This window comes from Rhinoderma darwinii, chromosome 9 (assembly GCF_050947455.1).
Source record: "Rhinoderma darwinii isolate aRhiDar2 chromosome 9, aRhiDar2.hap1, whole genome shotgun sequence".
In the NCBI taxonomy this organism is placed as follows: domain Eukaryota; kingdom Metazoa; phylum Chordata; class Amphibia; order Anura; family Rhinodermatidae; genus Rhinoderma; species Rhinoderma darwinii.
The window spans coordinates 65,548,712-65,565,530 of NC_134695.1; the positions used below are offsets into that span (position 1 = coordinate 65,548,712).

At 45.0% G+C, this 16,819-nt stretch overlaps 1 protein-coding gene across 3 annotated transcripts in view; it reads left to right on the forward strand.

The window, feature by feature from the left end:
* The window catches only part of PRR5L (proline rich 5 like), a 44,127-nt gene extending 30,908 nt beyond the window's left edge, over window positions 1-13,219 (forward strand). For all 3 annotated transcript variants that reach the window (XM_075838021.1, XM_075838023.1, XM_075838024.1), the window contains 2 exons: window positions 4,914-5,046; window positions 12,169-13,219. In XM_075838021.1, the coding sequence (XP_075694136.1) occupies window positions 4,914-5,046; window positions 12,169-12,542 (507 nt within the window). In that variant the 3' untranslated portion in view covers window positions 12,543-13,219. The remainder of the gene's footprint in view (window positions 1-4,913; window positions 5,047-12,168) is intronic.
* The last annotated feature ends 3,600 nt before the right edge of the window (window positions 13,220-16,819 follow it).

Below are 16,819 nucleotides of genomic sequence, written 5' to 3' on the forward strand. Positions count from 1 at the left end.
GAAAACAGATCGTTTTTTTAAAATAAAAAGCATTACTGTCACCTACATTATAGCGCCGATCTCCTTATGTAGGAGCTAGGGCACTTATAATGGGGTGACAGAGCCTCTTTAAGTTCTGTCTTAAGCAAGTGAAATGCAGCTCGTTCGGGTTGAGATCTGGTGACTTGGCCATTGCAGAATATTCCACTTCTTTGCCTTATAAACTCCTGGGTTGTTTTCGCAGGATGTTTTGGGTCATTGTCCATCTGTCCTGTGAAGCGACGTCCAATCAAACTGCTTCATATGGTTGAATCTGAGCAGAAAGTAAATCCCTGAACACTTCAGAATCCATCCGGCTGCTTCTGTCTTCAGTCACATCAAGAAACAGTAGTGACCCAGTGCCTTTGGCAGCCATGCATGCCCATGCCATCACACTGCCCCCACCATGCCATCACACTGCCCCCACCATGCCATCACACTGCCTCCACCATGCCATCACACTGCCTCCACCATGCCATCACACTGCCTCCACCATGCCATCACACTGCCCCCACCATGCCATCACACTGCCATCACACTGCCTCCACCATGCCATCACACTGCCATCACACTGCCTCCACCATGCCATCACACTGCCTCCACCATGCCATCATACTGCCCCCACCATGCCATTACCCTGCCCCCACCATGCCATCACACTGCCCCCACCATGCCATTACCCTGCCCCCACCATGCCATTACCCTGCCCCCACCATGCCATTACCCTGCCCCCACCATGCCATTACCCTGCCCCCACCATGCCATTACCCTGCCCCCACCATGCCATTACCCTGCCCCCACCATGCCATTACCCTGCCCCCACCATGCCATTACCCTGCCCCCACCATGCCATCACACTGCCCCCACCATGCCATCACACTGCCTCCACCATGCCATCACACTGCCCCCACCATGCCATTACCCTGCCCCCACCATGCCATTACCCTGCCCCCACCATGCCATTACCCTGCCCCCACCATGCCATTACCCTGCCCCCACCATGCCATTACCCTGCCCCCACCATGCCTCCACCATGCCACCACACTGCCTCCACCATGTCACCACACTGCCTCCACCATGCCACCACACTGCCTCCACCATGCCATCACATTGCCCCCACCATACCATCACCCTGCCCCCACCATACCATCACCCTGCCCTCACCATGCCATTACCCTGCCCCCACCATGCCATTACCCTGCCCCCACCATGCCACCACCCTGCCCCCACCATACCATCACCCTGCCCTCACCATGCCATCACCCTGCCCTCACCATGCCATCGCACTGCCCCCACCATGCCATCGCACTGCCCCCACCATGCCATCACACTGCCTCTACCCTGCCCCCACCATGCCATCACCCTGCCCCCACCATGCCATCACCCTGCCCCCACCATGCCATCACCCTGCCCCCACCATGCCATCACCCTGCCCCCACCATGCCATCACAATGCCTCCACCATGTTTACAGAGGATATGTTGTGCTTTGGATCATGAGCCGTTCCGAGCCTTCTCCATACTTTCGTCCTCCCATCATTCTGGTGCAGGTTGATCTTAGTTTCATGCTGTTCCAGAACGGGGCGGCTTCTTTACATGTTGTTTGGCAAAGTCTAATGTGGCCTTTCTATTTTTGAGGCTGATTAATGGTTTGCACCTTGTGGTGAATCCTCTGTATTTCCTCTCATGAAGTCTTCTCTTTATGGTAGACTGAGATACTGATCCACCTACTTCCAGGAGAGTGTTCTTCACTTGATGTAAAGAGAACACTTCCCAGAATGCAAATCACCAGATTAAACTCTGTGCAGACACTGGACCAGCAGGGAATGCTGGCAGTTATGAGCTCTGGACTATAATATAGGTTGTAAGCACTTTTCATAGCGGGCATCCCCTATAGTGACTGTATATGGGGCATATTGATATCGGTATGGCCAGGTTTCTACTGCAATCAAATCTTTAAGGGGTTTTCCATTTTTAGGCCAACGTGATCTATTGACTTTTCTGCCTTGGAACTTGTTATACACTTTCTTGTTTTCTTTCTGTGATGTTTAGCTGGTGTAACTTGGCTGTGGTTCGGTTGTTTTCTCGTCCTGGGATATGACACGGCGCTGTGATGTTTTCTGCTTTGGATACAATTGTGTCTAGAAGGGATTTCTGTGTTGCAAGAAAAATAAACAGCTCTGATGATACGAGTTGTTGGCTATGAAAATGAATAATAATATTGTTATCCAGCATCTGTGGCATATTTTATAATGACTACCTATTAATCTTGTGCCACGTGCTGGGCCACCATTATTTGAGTGAGCATATTGTTAATAAATCAGCACCCTTAGGCTAGGTTCCCACGGGGTATTTTGCCGAGTTTTTTGACGCAGAAACCGCGTCGCAAAACTCTGCAAAAACGGCCCGAGAACGCCTCCCATTGATTTCAATGGGAGGCGTCGGCGTCTTTTTCCCGCGAGCAGTAAAACTGCCTCGCGGGAAAAAGAAGCGACATGCCCTATCTTCGGGCGCTTCCGCCTCTGACCTCCCATTGACTTCAATGGGAGGCAGAGAAAGCGTATTTCGCGCTGTTTTATGCCTGCGGCGCTCAATGGCCGCGGGCGAAAAACGGCGCGAAAATCGGCGTGCAGGGAGAGGAATATCTGCCTCAAAGTTCCAAACGGAATTTTGAGGCAGATATTCCTCCCCCAAAATACTCAGTGTGAACATAGCCTTAAAGGGTATATCCACCATTGCAATGGACCTGATACATGCTCATGTGAAGGAGCCCTTAGTCTTATTTATTTTTGGTCCTTTGAATTGAAATGTGGGACAGAAAAAGTTAGAAAAAATGAAGTTATGGCCAGAAATGGGCCGTTAAACATATCTTTTACTTTACTATTTCAGGGCTGCAAACAGCTTTAGAAGTTACTTAAAGGGGTTGTTGCTTTTTACAATCCCTATTTATTAAAAGGGTCTCCCATAAATAAACTCATCACAGGTTGTCCTCTCCTGGGATCCATAGCGATCATCTTTAATCTATGAAGGAACATGGGAGCAAGTGTTCAATTCTCCTGCAGCGCCACCACAGGAGAAATGAAGCATTACATGTTAACCATTGAAATAAATAGGCTGTCTGTGTAATGCATGGACATGCCGGGTCCTTCAGAGCAAGAGACGTTTTTTTTGTAGCTGCTCTGGCAGATAGACGAGGGTCCTGAACAGGGGACCACCCCCTTCTATTAACTCAGAATTCACTAATAGGATTAAATATTGTACGGACAATCTCCGTGTAGCTTGGATTTAGCTTCAGGATTACAGCAATAACCCAGTGACCTGGTCATCCATTGTCTATTTATAGGTCCTTATTTGGTAACCCATTAGTGTTGTATAAAGAACTAGTGTCCTGACTTTGTTTGATTTTCTGGGTCATGTAATTGCGTTGCTCAATCCTTTGAGAATATATTCCATAAAGGGTCAGAGAAAGCCTGAACGGATGAAACTGACATTGCAAAATATCTGCAAAGCAAAAAAGAAAAGACTCACAATGAAGATATTACAGTATTATCATATAGATAACAACGGCAAAGGATGAGCCTCATTAATAAGACATGAAACAATCTGTTCCACTCCTTACCTGGAAGCTGATAATCTGCTAATTATCTCCAGACTACAATCATGTTATTTAAAGGGAACCTGTGACGAGACCCGGATCGTTAAATTGGAGGGGTCTCAGTGAGGCATCTTATCCTTGGTACAACTACTACCCCTACACTGCCTTAGGAGTCATATGAGTTAGGACTTCTTTCTTTTAGGCTTCGTACACATCTGCGTCAGGACTCCGTTCATGGGTACCGTCGGAGCTTTCCGTCAGGGGAACCTATGAACGGAAACCCTAACTGAAACAAAGGGAAAGCATAGGTTTCCGTTTGCATCACTTTTTGATTTCAATGGTGACGAATCCGGTGCAAATGGTTTCCGCTTGTCACCGTTATTTAAGGGATCTGTAGTTTTGACGGAATCAATAGCGCAGTCGACTTCGGTATGGATTCCGTCAAAACGATGGAACCCATGAACGGAGTCCTGAAGCAGATGTGATCGAAGCCTTACCCCTCCTTAGGAAATTATGACTTCAAAGGGGCATTGAGAGAGTACAATTATCTGTGCCTATTTTGAACACCCTCCGTCTCCCCTCCTCCAGTGCTAGTAAGTGTGAAACAATATGAGAAGAAGGATGATTGTAGAACTTTCCACTGGTTTTTCTACCATGGTCACAAGTCATACTGCACCCTGAATCATAAAAGGGGATGTACGAGCATTAGTTATGGATGGTCTATACTTAGGATAGCACAAAACGAAAAGATTCCACAGCACTGGACTGCAAGTGGGTGCACGCCTCAATTAGACCTGGTCCGCAGTCCTGGATATCAAGCAGACAAAGAATGGACAGAGGCAGCACTTCCAAAAAGAGCAAGAGCTATTTATTCACCCATGCAACGTTTCAGTCCAACTGGACTTTTTTCAAGCACTGCTATACTTAGGATAGGGCATCAATATCATATCGGTGGGGGTCCGACTCCCGGCACCCCCACCGATCAGTTAACTGAAGGGGGCGCGTCCTCTTCAGTGTTTACCAGGCACATCGCCGTACACTTCTGTAGCGGCTATGCCTGGGGATCATTTGAATGGGACTGAACTGCAATCCCAGGCACAGCCACTACAGAAGTGTACGGCGCTGTTGCCTGTAAACTGGCCCCATCAATCAACTGATCAGAGGCTTAAGATTGGGTATATGTCCTTGAGAGAAAGAGAGATATGTTTTGATATTATATTATCTTCTCGGTACCTTGTAGACTTTATGGTGGCATCATGTGGGGTTCAGGATGACCATATGTTTTTTTTTCTTCTTTTTAAGGGTATCCATGAACCATCTGGACCTAGTGAAGGCTACCTGAAGCTGGAAGAGTTAGTGAAAATGGTGGTATCTCCATACCTGGCGGGATATGGGGACAGGAGCTACAGCCACAATAGTTCTCCCTGTCTACTTGGTAAGAACATCTCTACTCTCATTTGGCTATAACCCAATATACGTACCAACCTAATTTCTGCAGCCGGTGCTTACACATTTCTGAAAACGGATGTAAAAAAAGTAACACCTGTATTTTTGAGAGACCAAACAGCATGCAACAGAAGATCACGTGCGTTTTTCTTCTGGGTACTAATTGGTTTCCTATGACATTGGTTCTAATGCCACAACTGCCCCTCCATAAATATGACAGCTGGGTTGACACCCGCTAGGCATCTTGATCTGACATCTTCAAAAAGTCCTAAAACCTTGGTCTCCAAACTGTGGTTCTCCAGCTGTGGCAAAACTACAACTCCCACCCTTCCCTGACAGCTGCAGGCTGCTAGGAGCTGTAGTTTTCCAACAGCTGTAGAGCCACAGGTTGGAGAAAACAGCCCTAAAACAGAGAGAACCTGACCGGGGAACAGGATGCCTTAAATTTTGGTAATTCCAGACTATCTAAAGTAACAATGTCAAGAAGTATTAAAGGTACAGAAGCAGAGGCAACGGTGTAGCTATAGGTTAAGGGGGTTTTACACTGGGCGATTATCTGGCAGACGAGCGTTCATATAACTCTCGTTGCCGATAATTGCCCTGTGTAAAGAGGGCAGCGATCAGCAGATGAACGAGCAAACGATCCATCATCTGCTGATCGTATTGAAAAAAGTATTTTAAAAAGTGAAATATTATGATTGTCGGCAGCACATCTTGGGGTGTAAACAGGGAGACGCGCTAACGACATGATAATAATGTAATGGGACGAGCGATCGGAGTAACGACCGCTCGTCCCCAACCATAGCTCCGCGTGACAGGAGCAAACGAGCGCCGATCAACGATGTCTTGATGATCGGCGCTCGCTGTCAGACGGTGTGTAAAAGGCCCTTTAGGCAGAAGTTGAAATCACACTTGGGACTTTGGTGCCTGGGGGGGTTCAAAACCCCCTCATCTACATAAGAGTATAGCTGATATATGATCGTTGCGGGGCAGATATTTTGCATTGAGGCCCTGGAGCTTCAAGCTGTGCCTCTGGGCAGAGGTTTGGAAGGGCTGTGGACATTGAGTGCCATGTTGAGTAACTGAGGCCCCAGGAATAATTCAATTTTTTATCCGCGTCAACCAATAGCCATAAAAACCTTGGACTCTGTGACCAGATTAGAACAACCTCGGGCCATATGCAGCGTTCTCAGCCTCCGCAGTGTGGGAATAAAGCAGATTGCGTTACATATGTTCCGGTAATTAACCCTGTTTGCATACTTACATGTTTATGTTGCTATATAAAAGCTAATCCAAACCATTTAAAACGGAAACCTTAGTCAAATATTATTTCCGAATTCCAAATCCCCATCACGTCTGCGGATATGATTGAAAGGTCTGGGATATGTAAGCATCAAGGCCAATTCACCCTACAGATGGAAATTCAGTGGAATGTAATCACATTGGCCCTTTGGGGCTCATGCACACGGCCATATTATGGCTGCGTTTAGTATAGGGCTGTAATAGGGCACCCATAGGGGTGCATGAGGCCTCTACTGTACCTCCCATATATCTCTCATTTCATATGGTGGTATATGTTTTGTTTTTTTCTGTCTGTCCATATAAAGCCAACATTAAAACAGCTGTAGCGTGCGCCTTCGGACTCCGCGTGTACAGAGGTATTCTCCCCTAGAAGGCTTATTTTTTCAAGGAGGGAGTGCGACTCCTTAGTAGGGAATTGACCGCGCTAACATTTGGGAATTGCCGACAATGCGATACTAAAAAAACAGTGGCGCCAAATCAGAACTTCAATTTAAAGCTTATCTCCAATGCTCGATATGGGCCATAAAAACAAGCGCCGATCAGTTGATGGGCGCTCGTTTGATCCTTACACAAGGATCTATGTACGGGGACGAGCGCTCATTACTACGATCACTCGTTCTCATAGATTTCCATCATGTCGGCAGCGCGTCTCCCTGTGTACACATATAAATGTGCTGCCACCAACGATAATATTTCTTGCTGCATGAATGATCTGATCCGCTGATGTACGAGCGTTTGCTCGTTCGTCGGCTGATCGTTGCCCTGTTTACACAGGGCAATGATCAGGAACAGGCATTTTATATGAACACTCGTTTGACCGATCATTGGCCCATGTAAAAGGGCCCTAAGTAACATCCTGTGTAATAGTCAAGAGCTGCATTCACAATTCTGCACATTGTTATGAGAAACCGTTCACAATCTTGTCGACAGACATACCCCTAACAGCTGAACTTTGCCCTTTTATTGCCATGCTATGGGCGGCAGGACAGTTTGGAAGGGTTTGACCATAATAACAAATCTCCAATGAAAGTTCAGATTTTGTGTAGATTTTGATGTGGCATTTGATGCAGATTTGACTGTGAATGCAAGGGTGAAACTTTTCCACGACAGAAATGAGCATGCTACAGATTTTAAAATTTGTAGCAAGCCCTAACATTTTTGGAAAACCCCATTCGCTTGCATTGTGCGTCACACTAGAAAATCTGCAGCAAATCCACCCTTTGTGAACATAGCCATTGTGTTTCCTACATCCGATCACTGTTTGGTGATTTGCCTTCTTGGAAGTGAATTCTTTATAGGAAGCCCCAGAGTAAGGCCCCATGCACACGATCGTGTTTGCTCCGTGATAAACGGTCCGCATGTCCCGGACCGAACACAGTGCCGAAAAAACAATATGTACCCCCGTCGTGTTAGACTAGGGCTAGACCCAACATTTTTATCACTCGATTATTTTGTGGTGAGATAAATGCTCTGTGTGTGGCCCTAGCCGAATGCAAACCTATGGGCGGCGATTTTTTTTTTTTTTCACAGTGCAGAATACAAAGTCTTGGTCTAGCCCCAACCCTAGGCCAGATTCACTCGATCGTGGGGAAACCCCCATGGGGTTCCGTTTCACGGATCCCTATAGACTTGAGTCTATGGAGAGATCCGTGAAAATGGAACAAAATAAGACATGTTCTATGTTTCAATGGACCCTTCACACGGTCTGTTGTTTTAAGGGCCGTCACACGGACGTCCTCTACATTCGTCTGAATTTGGCCTTCGGGTGACTGGTCCACTTTAAATACCTTCCTGATATCCATTCCTGCTTCTAAGTAACCCAAAATGACTTGCTTGTTGGCCCTCGTTCAGCCGCACATGTCCTCAGCACTTAGAATGTTCTCCTTGGCTTCCGGCCTGATGTGATACATGAAGTGTATGGGACCGCGGCCGCAGCAAAGAGGCTCATGAAATTCAAAGCAGCTGCGTGATTAATCGGTGCCAAAAAAATGACTCTGCTCATAGCTGTCTAGTGTTCAAGTTTTCAGCGGGTGTGCGGGGGGCTAGCAGCGGGGCTTTATGTGCTGTCATTTGTTTGGTGGGCTTTTCCTTAGAATTATTATTTGAACCCACTATTCCGGGCAGCTGTGGAAACAAGGAAAGCGGGGTGCATACCAATTAGTTGCCATCATCAACACTTCTGGGATGAAATTCCATGCAGAAGAATCATTGCATTTCTGTGTCATTATGTCTCCTAACTAATCAGGATGGTATAGAACTTGTATCACAACCTTAAAGGGGCAATAACCCTAAAATCTGTCACACTGTCTGTACATTGAAGTACATGAGTTCGTGGGACGGCCATTGTTTTAACGGAGCGTGTAAAGGGTCCGTGAAAAAATAGGACATGTTCTATTTTTTTCCGCTTCACGCAACCCTCCATGGACTCTAGTCTATGGGGGATGCGTGATAACGCGTCCCACACGGGTGCACCTTGGACGTGAAAAAACACAGTTTTTTCACGTCCGAGGTTAGCCACGTTGTAGCCTAAGTAAGAGTACCCTAGTCACAAACCTCTGGTCAGATCCATCTCTGACTGTAAGGCAACTGGCTGCAGCAGAAGCCCTTCCCCATTCCTTTTCCCATAGAAAGAGTCCACCCCCCCTTACCTGAGCTTCACTCTAAGTATTCTCCAAAAAAGAAGATAACACCTGTGTCCGCTGCAAAATTCTGGGGGGCTTAGTCTTCCTTTAATCCACACTATTGTTCCCTGTTATCCATCATTTCAATCTAGGGAGAGACTAGATGTAGGATTCTTTATTGGAATGACTGACAGTTAGTCAAGAAAATCCCAGCCGCCAGTTTTGAGGATTTCCAGGGACTATTACAGAAATACGTGTCAGTAATGTTAGCAGCTCGTCTTGACATGTGACAAATGTTGGCGTATATACAACTGGAGATTATTTTTTTTTAGATAAAGTTGTTTTTGGGGTAGGAGTGGGGGTGGAATGCGTTTTTCTGCACACAACAGTCTTCCTATAATCATTTTATATGCTATTTGATTGTTTTAAAAAAATTGAATAAAACAAAGTCGTCGCCCAACGGCTCTTCACTCCAGTTCATACAGGGGGGTCCCCATCGAGGAAGTCCTCCTCTATGATGTACATATGCCCTAATAGGGAATTTGGTCAGGGGTGTTCTTCAGAGACATTGGTCAGATTCTTTTTCTCTGCCTTTAATGAAAGAATAAATAAATGGATTTTTATCAATAATTCAATGTTGATCGTCAAATTCACTAAATGTGAAAATAGAAAAAATTTTGGGTTCAAAATTAAAACAACAATAAAAAAACAACTTATTCTACATGTGTCCATTCTATCGTCCCTCCTTCTAACAGACTCTTCAGATCAGACCAGTCTCTGCCTGGGAGGTAGTTTGCTGCATCAGCAACCTTGCCCCATTGATGTCTGCAACAGAAGATTGAGAAACTTAATGAGGATTTCTGGTTAAAAAAAAATAAAAATTCAACACCCTATTAGATTCTGGGTTAAAGGGGTTGTCCGGAATTTAAAAAAAATAAAAACAACTAAAAATGATGGCTGCTTTCTTCCAAAAACAGCACCTCACTTGTGTATACTGATAGTGTGTGCTATTGCATCTCAACCACATTCACTGCAATGGAGCCAAGCTGCAATACCAGACACCACCCATGAATAGGTGTGGCGCAGTTCCTGGAAGAAAGCAATCATGTATTCCTATTCCTGAATAGTCCCTTTAATCCTAAATTGATAGTGAGGGATCCTTGTTCAGGACTCTCATCTTTTAGCCCCAGCTGAGAGCAGCTACAAATGGCATCTCTGGCTATGGTGGAACTGCCATGTCAGTGCATTACGTGGACTGAGAATCGATTTCAATAACCACTGAGTAATGCTTAATTTCTCCTGTGGGGGCGCTGCGTCGGTACTGAGCACTTGCTTCTTGGTTTTCTCTGCAGATTACAGCTGATTGCTGGGAGTCTCACCAGCCAGACACCCTGTGATGAGCTTCTCACTGGAGGAAGATTCCAACAAAAATAGATTGGGCAATCCCTTTAAGTCCCACCCTTTTAGCTAAGTCCCACCACCTCTGTCTATTCCAGATGAGAATGGAGGAGATCCTTGGTGGAAGGATTTGAGTATTTTTAGGGGGATCTGGAAGACTACAAAGCAGCAGCTGTAAATACATTCCTCACCCTCTATCGACCTCTTATCTTGTTCATGGATGTGTTCACTCTTGTATGTATGTCCTTAAAGTTGACGTGAAGACCATGTGCTTCAGGAGATATTAGCAACTACTTCTTTTTAATATTCTAGTATCTGGACACTACTTCCCACAGGCAGAATGTGAAGTTGAATAGTTCAGCAAGTTTTATAGATTTTGTTGCTCGGTTTCACAAGTCTGAGCTCATCTCTACCCAAGTGTCATATATTCCAGAAAGTCCCGAATCCCTCTATTGACCTTCTAGAAACCTGAGTGTAATGAGTGCGAGTCCCTACTATACTGGGTCTGTAGTCCTACTCCTACCAGTGGTGACTTATTCCTAGTGCAGTGGTCATCAACATTTGGTTCTCTTAGGGCCTGTTCATCAACATTTGGTTCTCTTAGGGCCTGTTCACATCAGCATTGCCCTTCCGTTGAGGGGTTCCATCGGAGGTTTCCGTCCGGTTAACCCCTCAAAGGAAAGTCAAACTGAAACCTTAGTTTCCGTTTCCCTCACCATTGAACTGAATGGTGACGGAAACCTAGCTAATGCTTTCCGTTAATGGGTTAACCCGACGGAAATCTCAGGCGGAACGGTGATGTGAACACAGCCTAACTTTGGCAAAAAATACAAATCTAAGGACGTCCTGACACTTGTAGGTTAAAGGAATTGTCTAGTTTTGAAATCCCGTTTACACACACCCTATTAAGGAATTTAGAGTTAATAGAGGGGTGGTCCTCTGTTCAGGATCCTCATCCCTTGGGCAGAGTGGAGATGGGGTTACAAAAGTGTCTCTCTCTCTGGAGGACCTGTCCTGTCCTGCATTACACAGACAACCCATTGATATAAATGGGCACTGTGTAATTCTTTATTTCCCCTGTGGTGGCGCTGCAGGGTAACTGAACACTTACTACGAGGTTTCCCCACTGATCGCTGGGGGTTCCAGCAGGGGAACACTTTCTCATCAGCTTATTGTCAAAGGAACGCTTCTAACAAGTAGACATTGTCCAAAGCGGAGGAGCCCTTTTAAGGTGATCATCTAACATTAATTGTCTTATACGTAATTGGATGGTTCCAGAGTTATGAACCATGTAGAGAATTGTTTCCCCCGTTTTTTTGCTGGGAGTTGTAGTTTTGCCACAGTTGGAGAGTTACTGGTTGGAGACCAATAGTGTAACAAGTTGGCGTTAGCTGGGAGGTGGTAAATGAATATGTATCGTTTAGGGTGGCCCCAAAGCAACATTACTATGCACCACACTCTAATATCATTGACTAGTTTGATTCTGTACTGTCTATTTAGAGCAAGATCTCAACATTTTTGGATTATTAATGATATTTTAGAATTTGCTAAAAAGAATCGTCTTTGTAAATAGGAAAGGAAAAATGACACAGTGGCACCTACTGGCTGGGAGGTGGTACTACAGTCTTTGCATTCAAATTTGCCGGTTAGCGTATAGCTTTTAAACGTGTTTCCTTCAGCTCCTGTTCTATTTTATGGATTCTTTTTCTAATTGATATATTTTATACTGATAGTATTGATGGTAGTCCTATGATCCCTGATAACTATTCCTACATTCCTTCTCTCTCCAGATCATCGATTCCCTAAATGTCATCTAAGATTGGATGCAGTACCCTACACGCCACATGGTGGTACTTCCTTTTCGGTTGAGCGCTGCCTTTCCCCTCTCACTGAGCAGGAAGGGGAGGCATATTTGGAAAAATGTGGCAGCATCAGGAGACACACAGTAGCCAATGCTCACACGGATATCCAACTTTTGACAATGGCTTCCATCATGCATCCCAGATCCGAGGAGACGGATCTTTCCGACCCGTGTCTACTACTGCAGCCCAGTTTTACCCAGAGACAGTTTAGCAGTGAACCAAATATTGCGGACAGTCCATCAGAACTGCTCAGTACGGACCTCCATGACGGCTCAGAACACAGCTGCCCATCCCCCAGCTAACGTACCCCAAGAACTATGTAAAGACGGAAAAATGTATATTTGAATAAAAATTGGGATTTTGGGGACCTCTACGAGAAGCTCAACAACTTCTAGTCCACCAAGTGACAACAGACTAACTACACTGTCTTACCACGAGGGGTTAGAAAAACATGGCTGATTTTTAAAGGAAACGGCGCTGCACCTGTCCATAAGTTGTATCTGTTATTGCAGCTCAGCTCCATCGGGATGAATGGGGCTGAGCCGCAGTACCACACACAACCTGTGGACAGGTTTGGCGCCGTTTTTAAAAGAAAGCCGCCATTTTTTTTTCTAATTTTGGATAACCTTTTAAGTGCAGCGGACGCCATAGTAACAATATAGAAATCGCTTTTTAAAGGTACTTTAACTTTTTTCCGAAAGATATTTTGATATAAGGTACGTTTTTCTGGGGGCCTTTGTATGCAAACCCTTCACATCTTTGTATCAAGGGTGTGGAAATGGCAAATCATCCTGCAGCGAGGGATTGGAATGGGCTTGGGTTGGACTATGCCCATATACCCGGTTAGAATGGTGCTTCCTTTTGTGCAAAATTTGAAAACCGTTTTTAGTTTTCTTTGTTTTTATTGAAGTGCGTTTTAGATTTGGGATTCGGAAAAAGTAAAACAAACTGGAAAACGAAATACATTTTTATTTATTTAAAAAAATCAGCTCTACTGTTATTATTTTTTTTAACTTTGTGCCTTATGTTGAAATAGAACTAAAAAAGTTTGTGTTTTTTTTTTCTTTTTGCAAAGGAGGGTGTTTTGTGATTTAGTATGAGTCTGCCATTGTGGCGACTATTACGAGACATGGGGCCGGCACCAGGTGCTTGTGGGTCCTTGGGACAGAGTCACCGTGCACTCCCTATCTACCCTACAAATGGCTTGACAAGCATAGACTACGATATGTTTACCCTCATCACTAAATGCCCCTAAAGCCCAGTGGGTCGTGGCATCTGGACAGGTTTACCAAGCTGGCACTATAAGGACTACTACTAGTATTGTGAGGATGAAGGTATGTCGATCAGGGGTTAACAAGGTATGATCCTGGCATTGAAGCGTGAGACAGACGTCACTTGTCAGAGCTGTTGCACGTCATTATTGCTCCTCAGGCACTCGAAAGGCTCGAATTGCCCCTTACGATAAATGGCACAAGCGAACACATTGGATGGGCCGTTTTTTTTTGTTTTTCTTCCAGTGATCCCCAGATAGGGCTGGTTTTGGCCATATTAATTGGGGGAGTGGGACATACATTTGTGGTCTCTCCCTATTAAAATGAATAGGGGTTATGGAGACTGTGGAATACGTGACCATATTCTTCACTAGGGGTGAGACAAGCTTGGTGCTGCCCATGACGGCGGTTTCAGTATGCGTCCCACCACCCTCAGTCCTTCAAATTCAGTATGATAGTTGTTGAATGGACAATCGTTAATTTAGTTGTCCACCTGATGTACCTTTCCCCACAATCCACCCAGAGGCATAACTTGAAGCTCCGGGCGCCCCAAGGCAAAATCTACAACATCTTCCATGTATCATTTATAATACTGGTGTCTTCTTATGCGGCTGAGGGTTTTTTGGGTCCTCTCAGGTTCCAGGGCCCGGGTGCGACTGCTACCTCTGCACCCCCTATAGTTACTCCCTTGAACCCACCTATTTATACAAGGGAAACACTGATTGGTAATGTTAGAGTTATTTGTATAAATTTTAAAATTGTTATCAAAATGACTGCACTGTCCATCAAACCATTGGATGTGCAATCTCTACCGATCGGTCATTTTTGTGAATTTGAATGAACAGTGGACAAATTCTGTTATCGAGAAAAGGAACTCAAGAGTGATGGAGATCACCCTAACAGTAAGAAATGTAGAACATTGCTTTTCGAGGGTACCCTAGACAGCCCCCCCCCTCCCCCCGTTCCTCCCTTGCTTTTCACTGGCCAATAGGACGAAGGGTTAAGGGTAAAAACAGTGGAGGACGGGTCATCACCAATCACTGCTTTTATAATTTTTGTCATCGATAGGGTAATAAAATATTGTGGTGAGAAAACCCAACGTTATATATTGTAAAACGGTTTTCCGATGGGCAGCAGTACTTAAAGGGGTTTTTCGGGAGTGTAAGATTGACGGCCAATCATTAGTGTAGGCGATCACTATCTGATTGGTGGTTGCCTGAAGGGGCGGTCTCTTTCATTGTTTACTCAGACATAGCGCCGTACATTTGGTAGTGGCTGTGCCTGGTACTGCAGCTCACAGCAGCTCAGTCCCATTCAAGTGAATGGGACTGGGCTGCTGTACCAAGCACAACCACAACCAAATGAACAGCGCTGTGCCTTAGTAAATAATGAAGAGGACCACCCCTTCCTGTAGCTTATCGGGGGAAGGAATGCTGGCCAACACCCCACCGATCAGATATTAAAGGCCTATCCTAAGTATAGTCCATCAATATTGCAGTCCTGGAAAACCCCTTTAACCAAATTGATGTCACATAGAAATTGAGCAATTTTTGCTGTAAAAAAACAAAACATTTGAAATTTTTTGTTGATGCTACAAAAGAGGCTGCAACATGCAAGTCGGACAAATTTATTTCTTTGCTATGAAATAATAAAGTCATGTGAAGCGCGGTTATGTCCTGGTGAGGGGGTGGCAGCGTGTCATTATACGAGACCAACCGGTTACATACAGTGTTTTCCACCATGTAAATGGATTTTACGCTCTTAATGGACGGATTTAAGTGATTGACATGTTGTTTGGGTTATTAAAGCGGCAGTACAAATAATGGGCGGGGTCCCCATTCAGGTGTCTCCGTCAAAAGGATCTAAAGGCGAATGTGACTGATCAGTCATAACCTAAAATTTTCTTTCATCCAGAAAATAAAAAAGAAACGCAACGGAGGCCGAGACGTATCAAACAGGGCGAGCGCCGCATCTGAGGTGTATATGTGAATGGGGCGAGAGATAAAAGAGGTGACGTGGACGTACAAATTGTGGACCTTTTAGAAGCGTCTTTCTTCACTTCTATAAAACTTGTTTGGTCTCGCAACAAACGCTGCCGGTTCTAAGACAGGTGCAGATGATGGTAAGATAATATAGGACGGAGACGTCACGTAAGAGACTCGCCTGCTGTCTGGACACCGCGCCGTTTTATGGGTATAAACCGGATATAGGTACAAAAATGGATACGGAAGAGGGGAAGAAACTAGAACAGATAATGGAAAAAAATCCATTATGTAACAAAGAGTAAAAGGGGTTGTGTTAAGAAGATTTTATTAGCCTATTAGGGTATATGGATGTCATGGAGAGGGGTCCCACGCTGGGGACCCCCTTCTATGAGCCAGAACAGAGCCTCTCTGTAAGAACGGCTGCCTGCCATTCTGGTGGACTTCAGCTGTCCATGTATTACATCTGAATGGCTGCCATGTAATACTACATTTCCTGCGGGTGGCTGTCAGCGGCTGGCCGTGCCCGTAATAACGGACAGTGATTACGGGCACGGTCGTGTGCAGGGGAACTTAAGCAGGAAATATTTTCAGATTGGATACTATTGTCAAAGATTGTTTAATGTATGAGCTGATGACAAGACATAAAGTTTTGTATATATGCAGCTTATTTGTTGGATGTAATTGATGCTGGAAATAGTGCTGGGACTTCCTGCTGGGAGAGGGAAAGAGAGAGCCACTTCATCTGGAAATAAAGTTGCTTACATGGCGGTTTCAGACACCACACAATGATCAAATAAAGATAAATACGTAAGAAGCCATTTATTGAATGTCATTCTCCAAATGTTACAATAACTGTCAGGTTTCATGTTCGTTGCCTGTAGGTGATATGAGAAGACCTTTTATGACTTGTATCCTGTGAATTCTCCCAACGTTGTGCAAGACTCAGGATTTCTATGATCCATTTAATAAAGGATTAGCGATGCACAACACTAAAGTGCTTTTTAGAAGCCGGAATTTAAGAGCTGGAGCAGGCGGCCATTATGGCTCAAAAAATAGACTGTTTGGCCAAATAATTTTCCCTGGTATGTGCCCATCTGTGACCAGCCGCGTCCTGATCTGATATTTAAGATTCTGATGCTTGGTAAAAACCTCTTATGTTCTGCAGGATGACCCAATGCTACCCTGTTATTGATAAGTCAGCTCTGTAATACTGAAGTATTTTAAAGATCACATAGGAAATCCTACCAACGGTATTGGGGTCAGTTCACATGTAGCGTAAATACTGCAGTGGTCACATGGGATGAAACGTCATCCCAGGGCTGC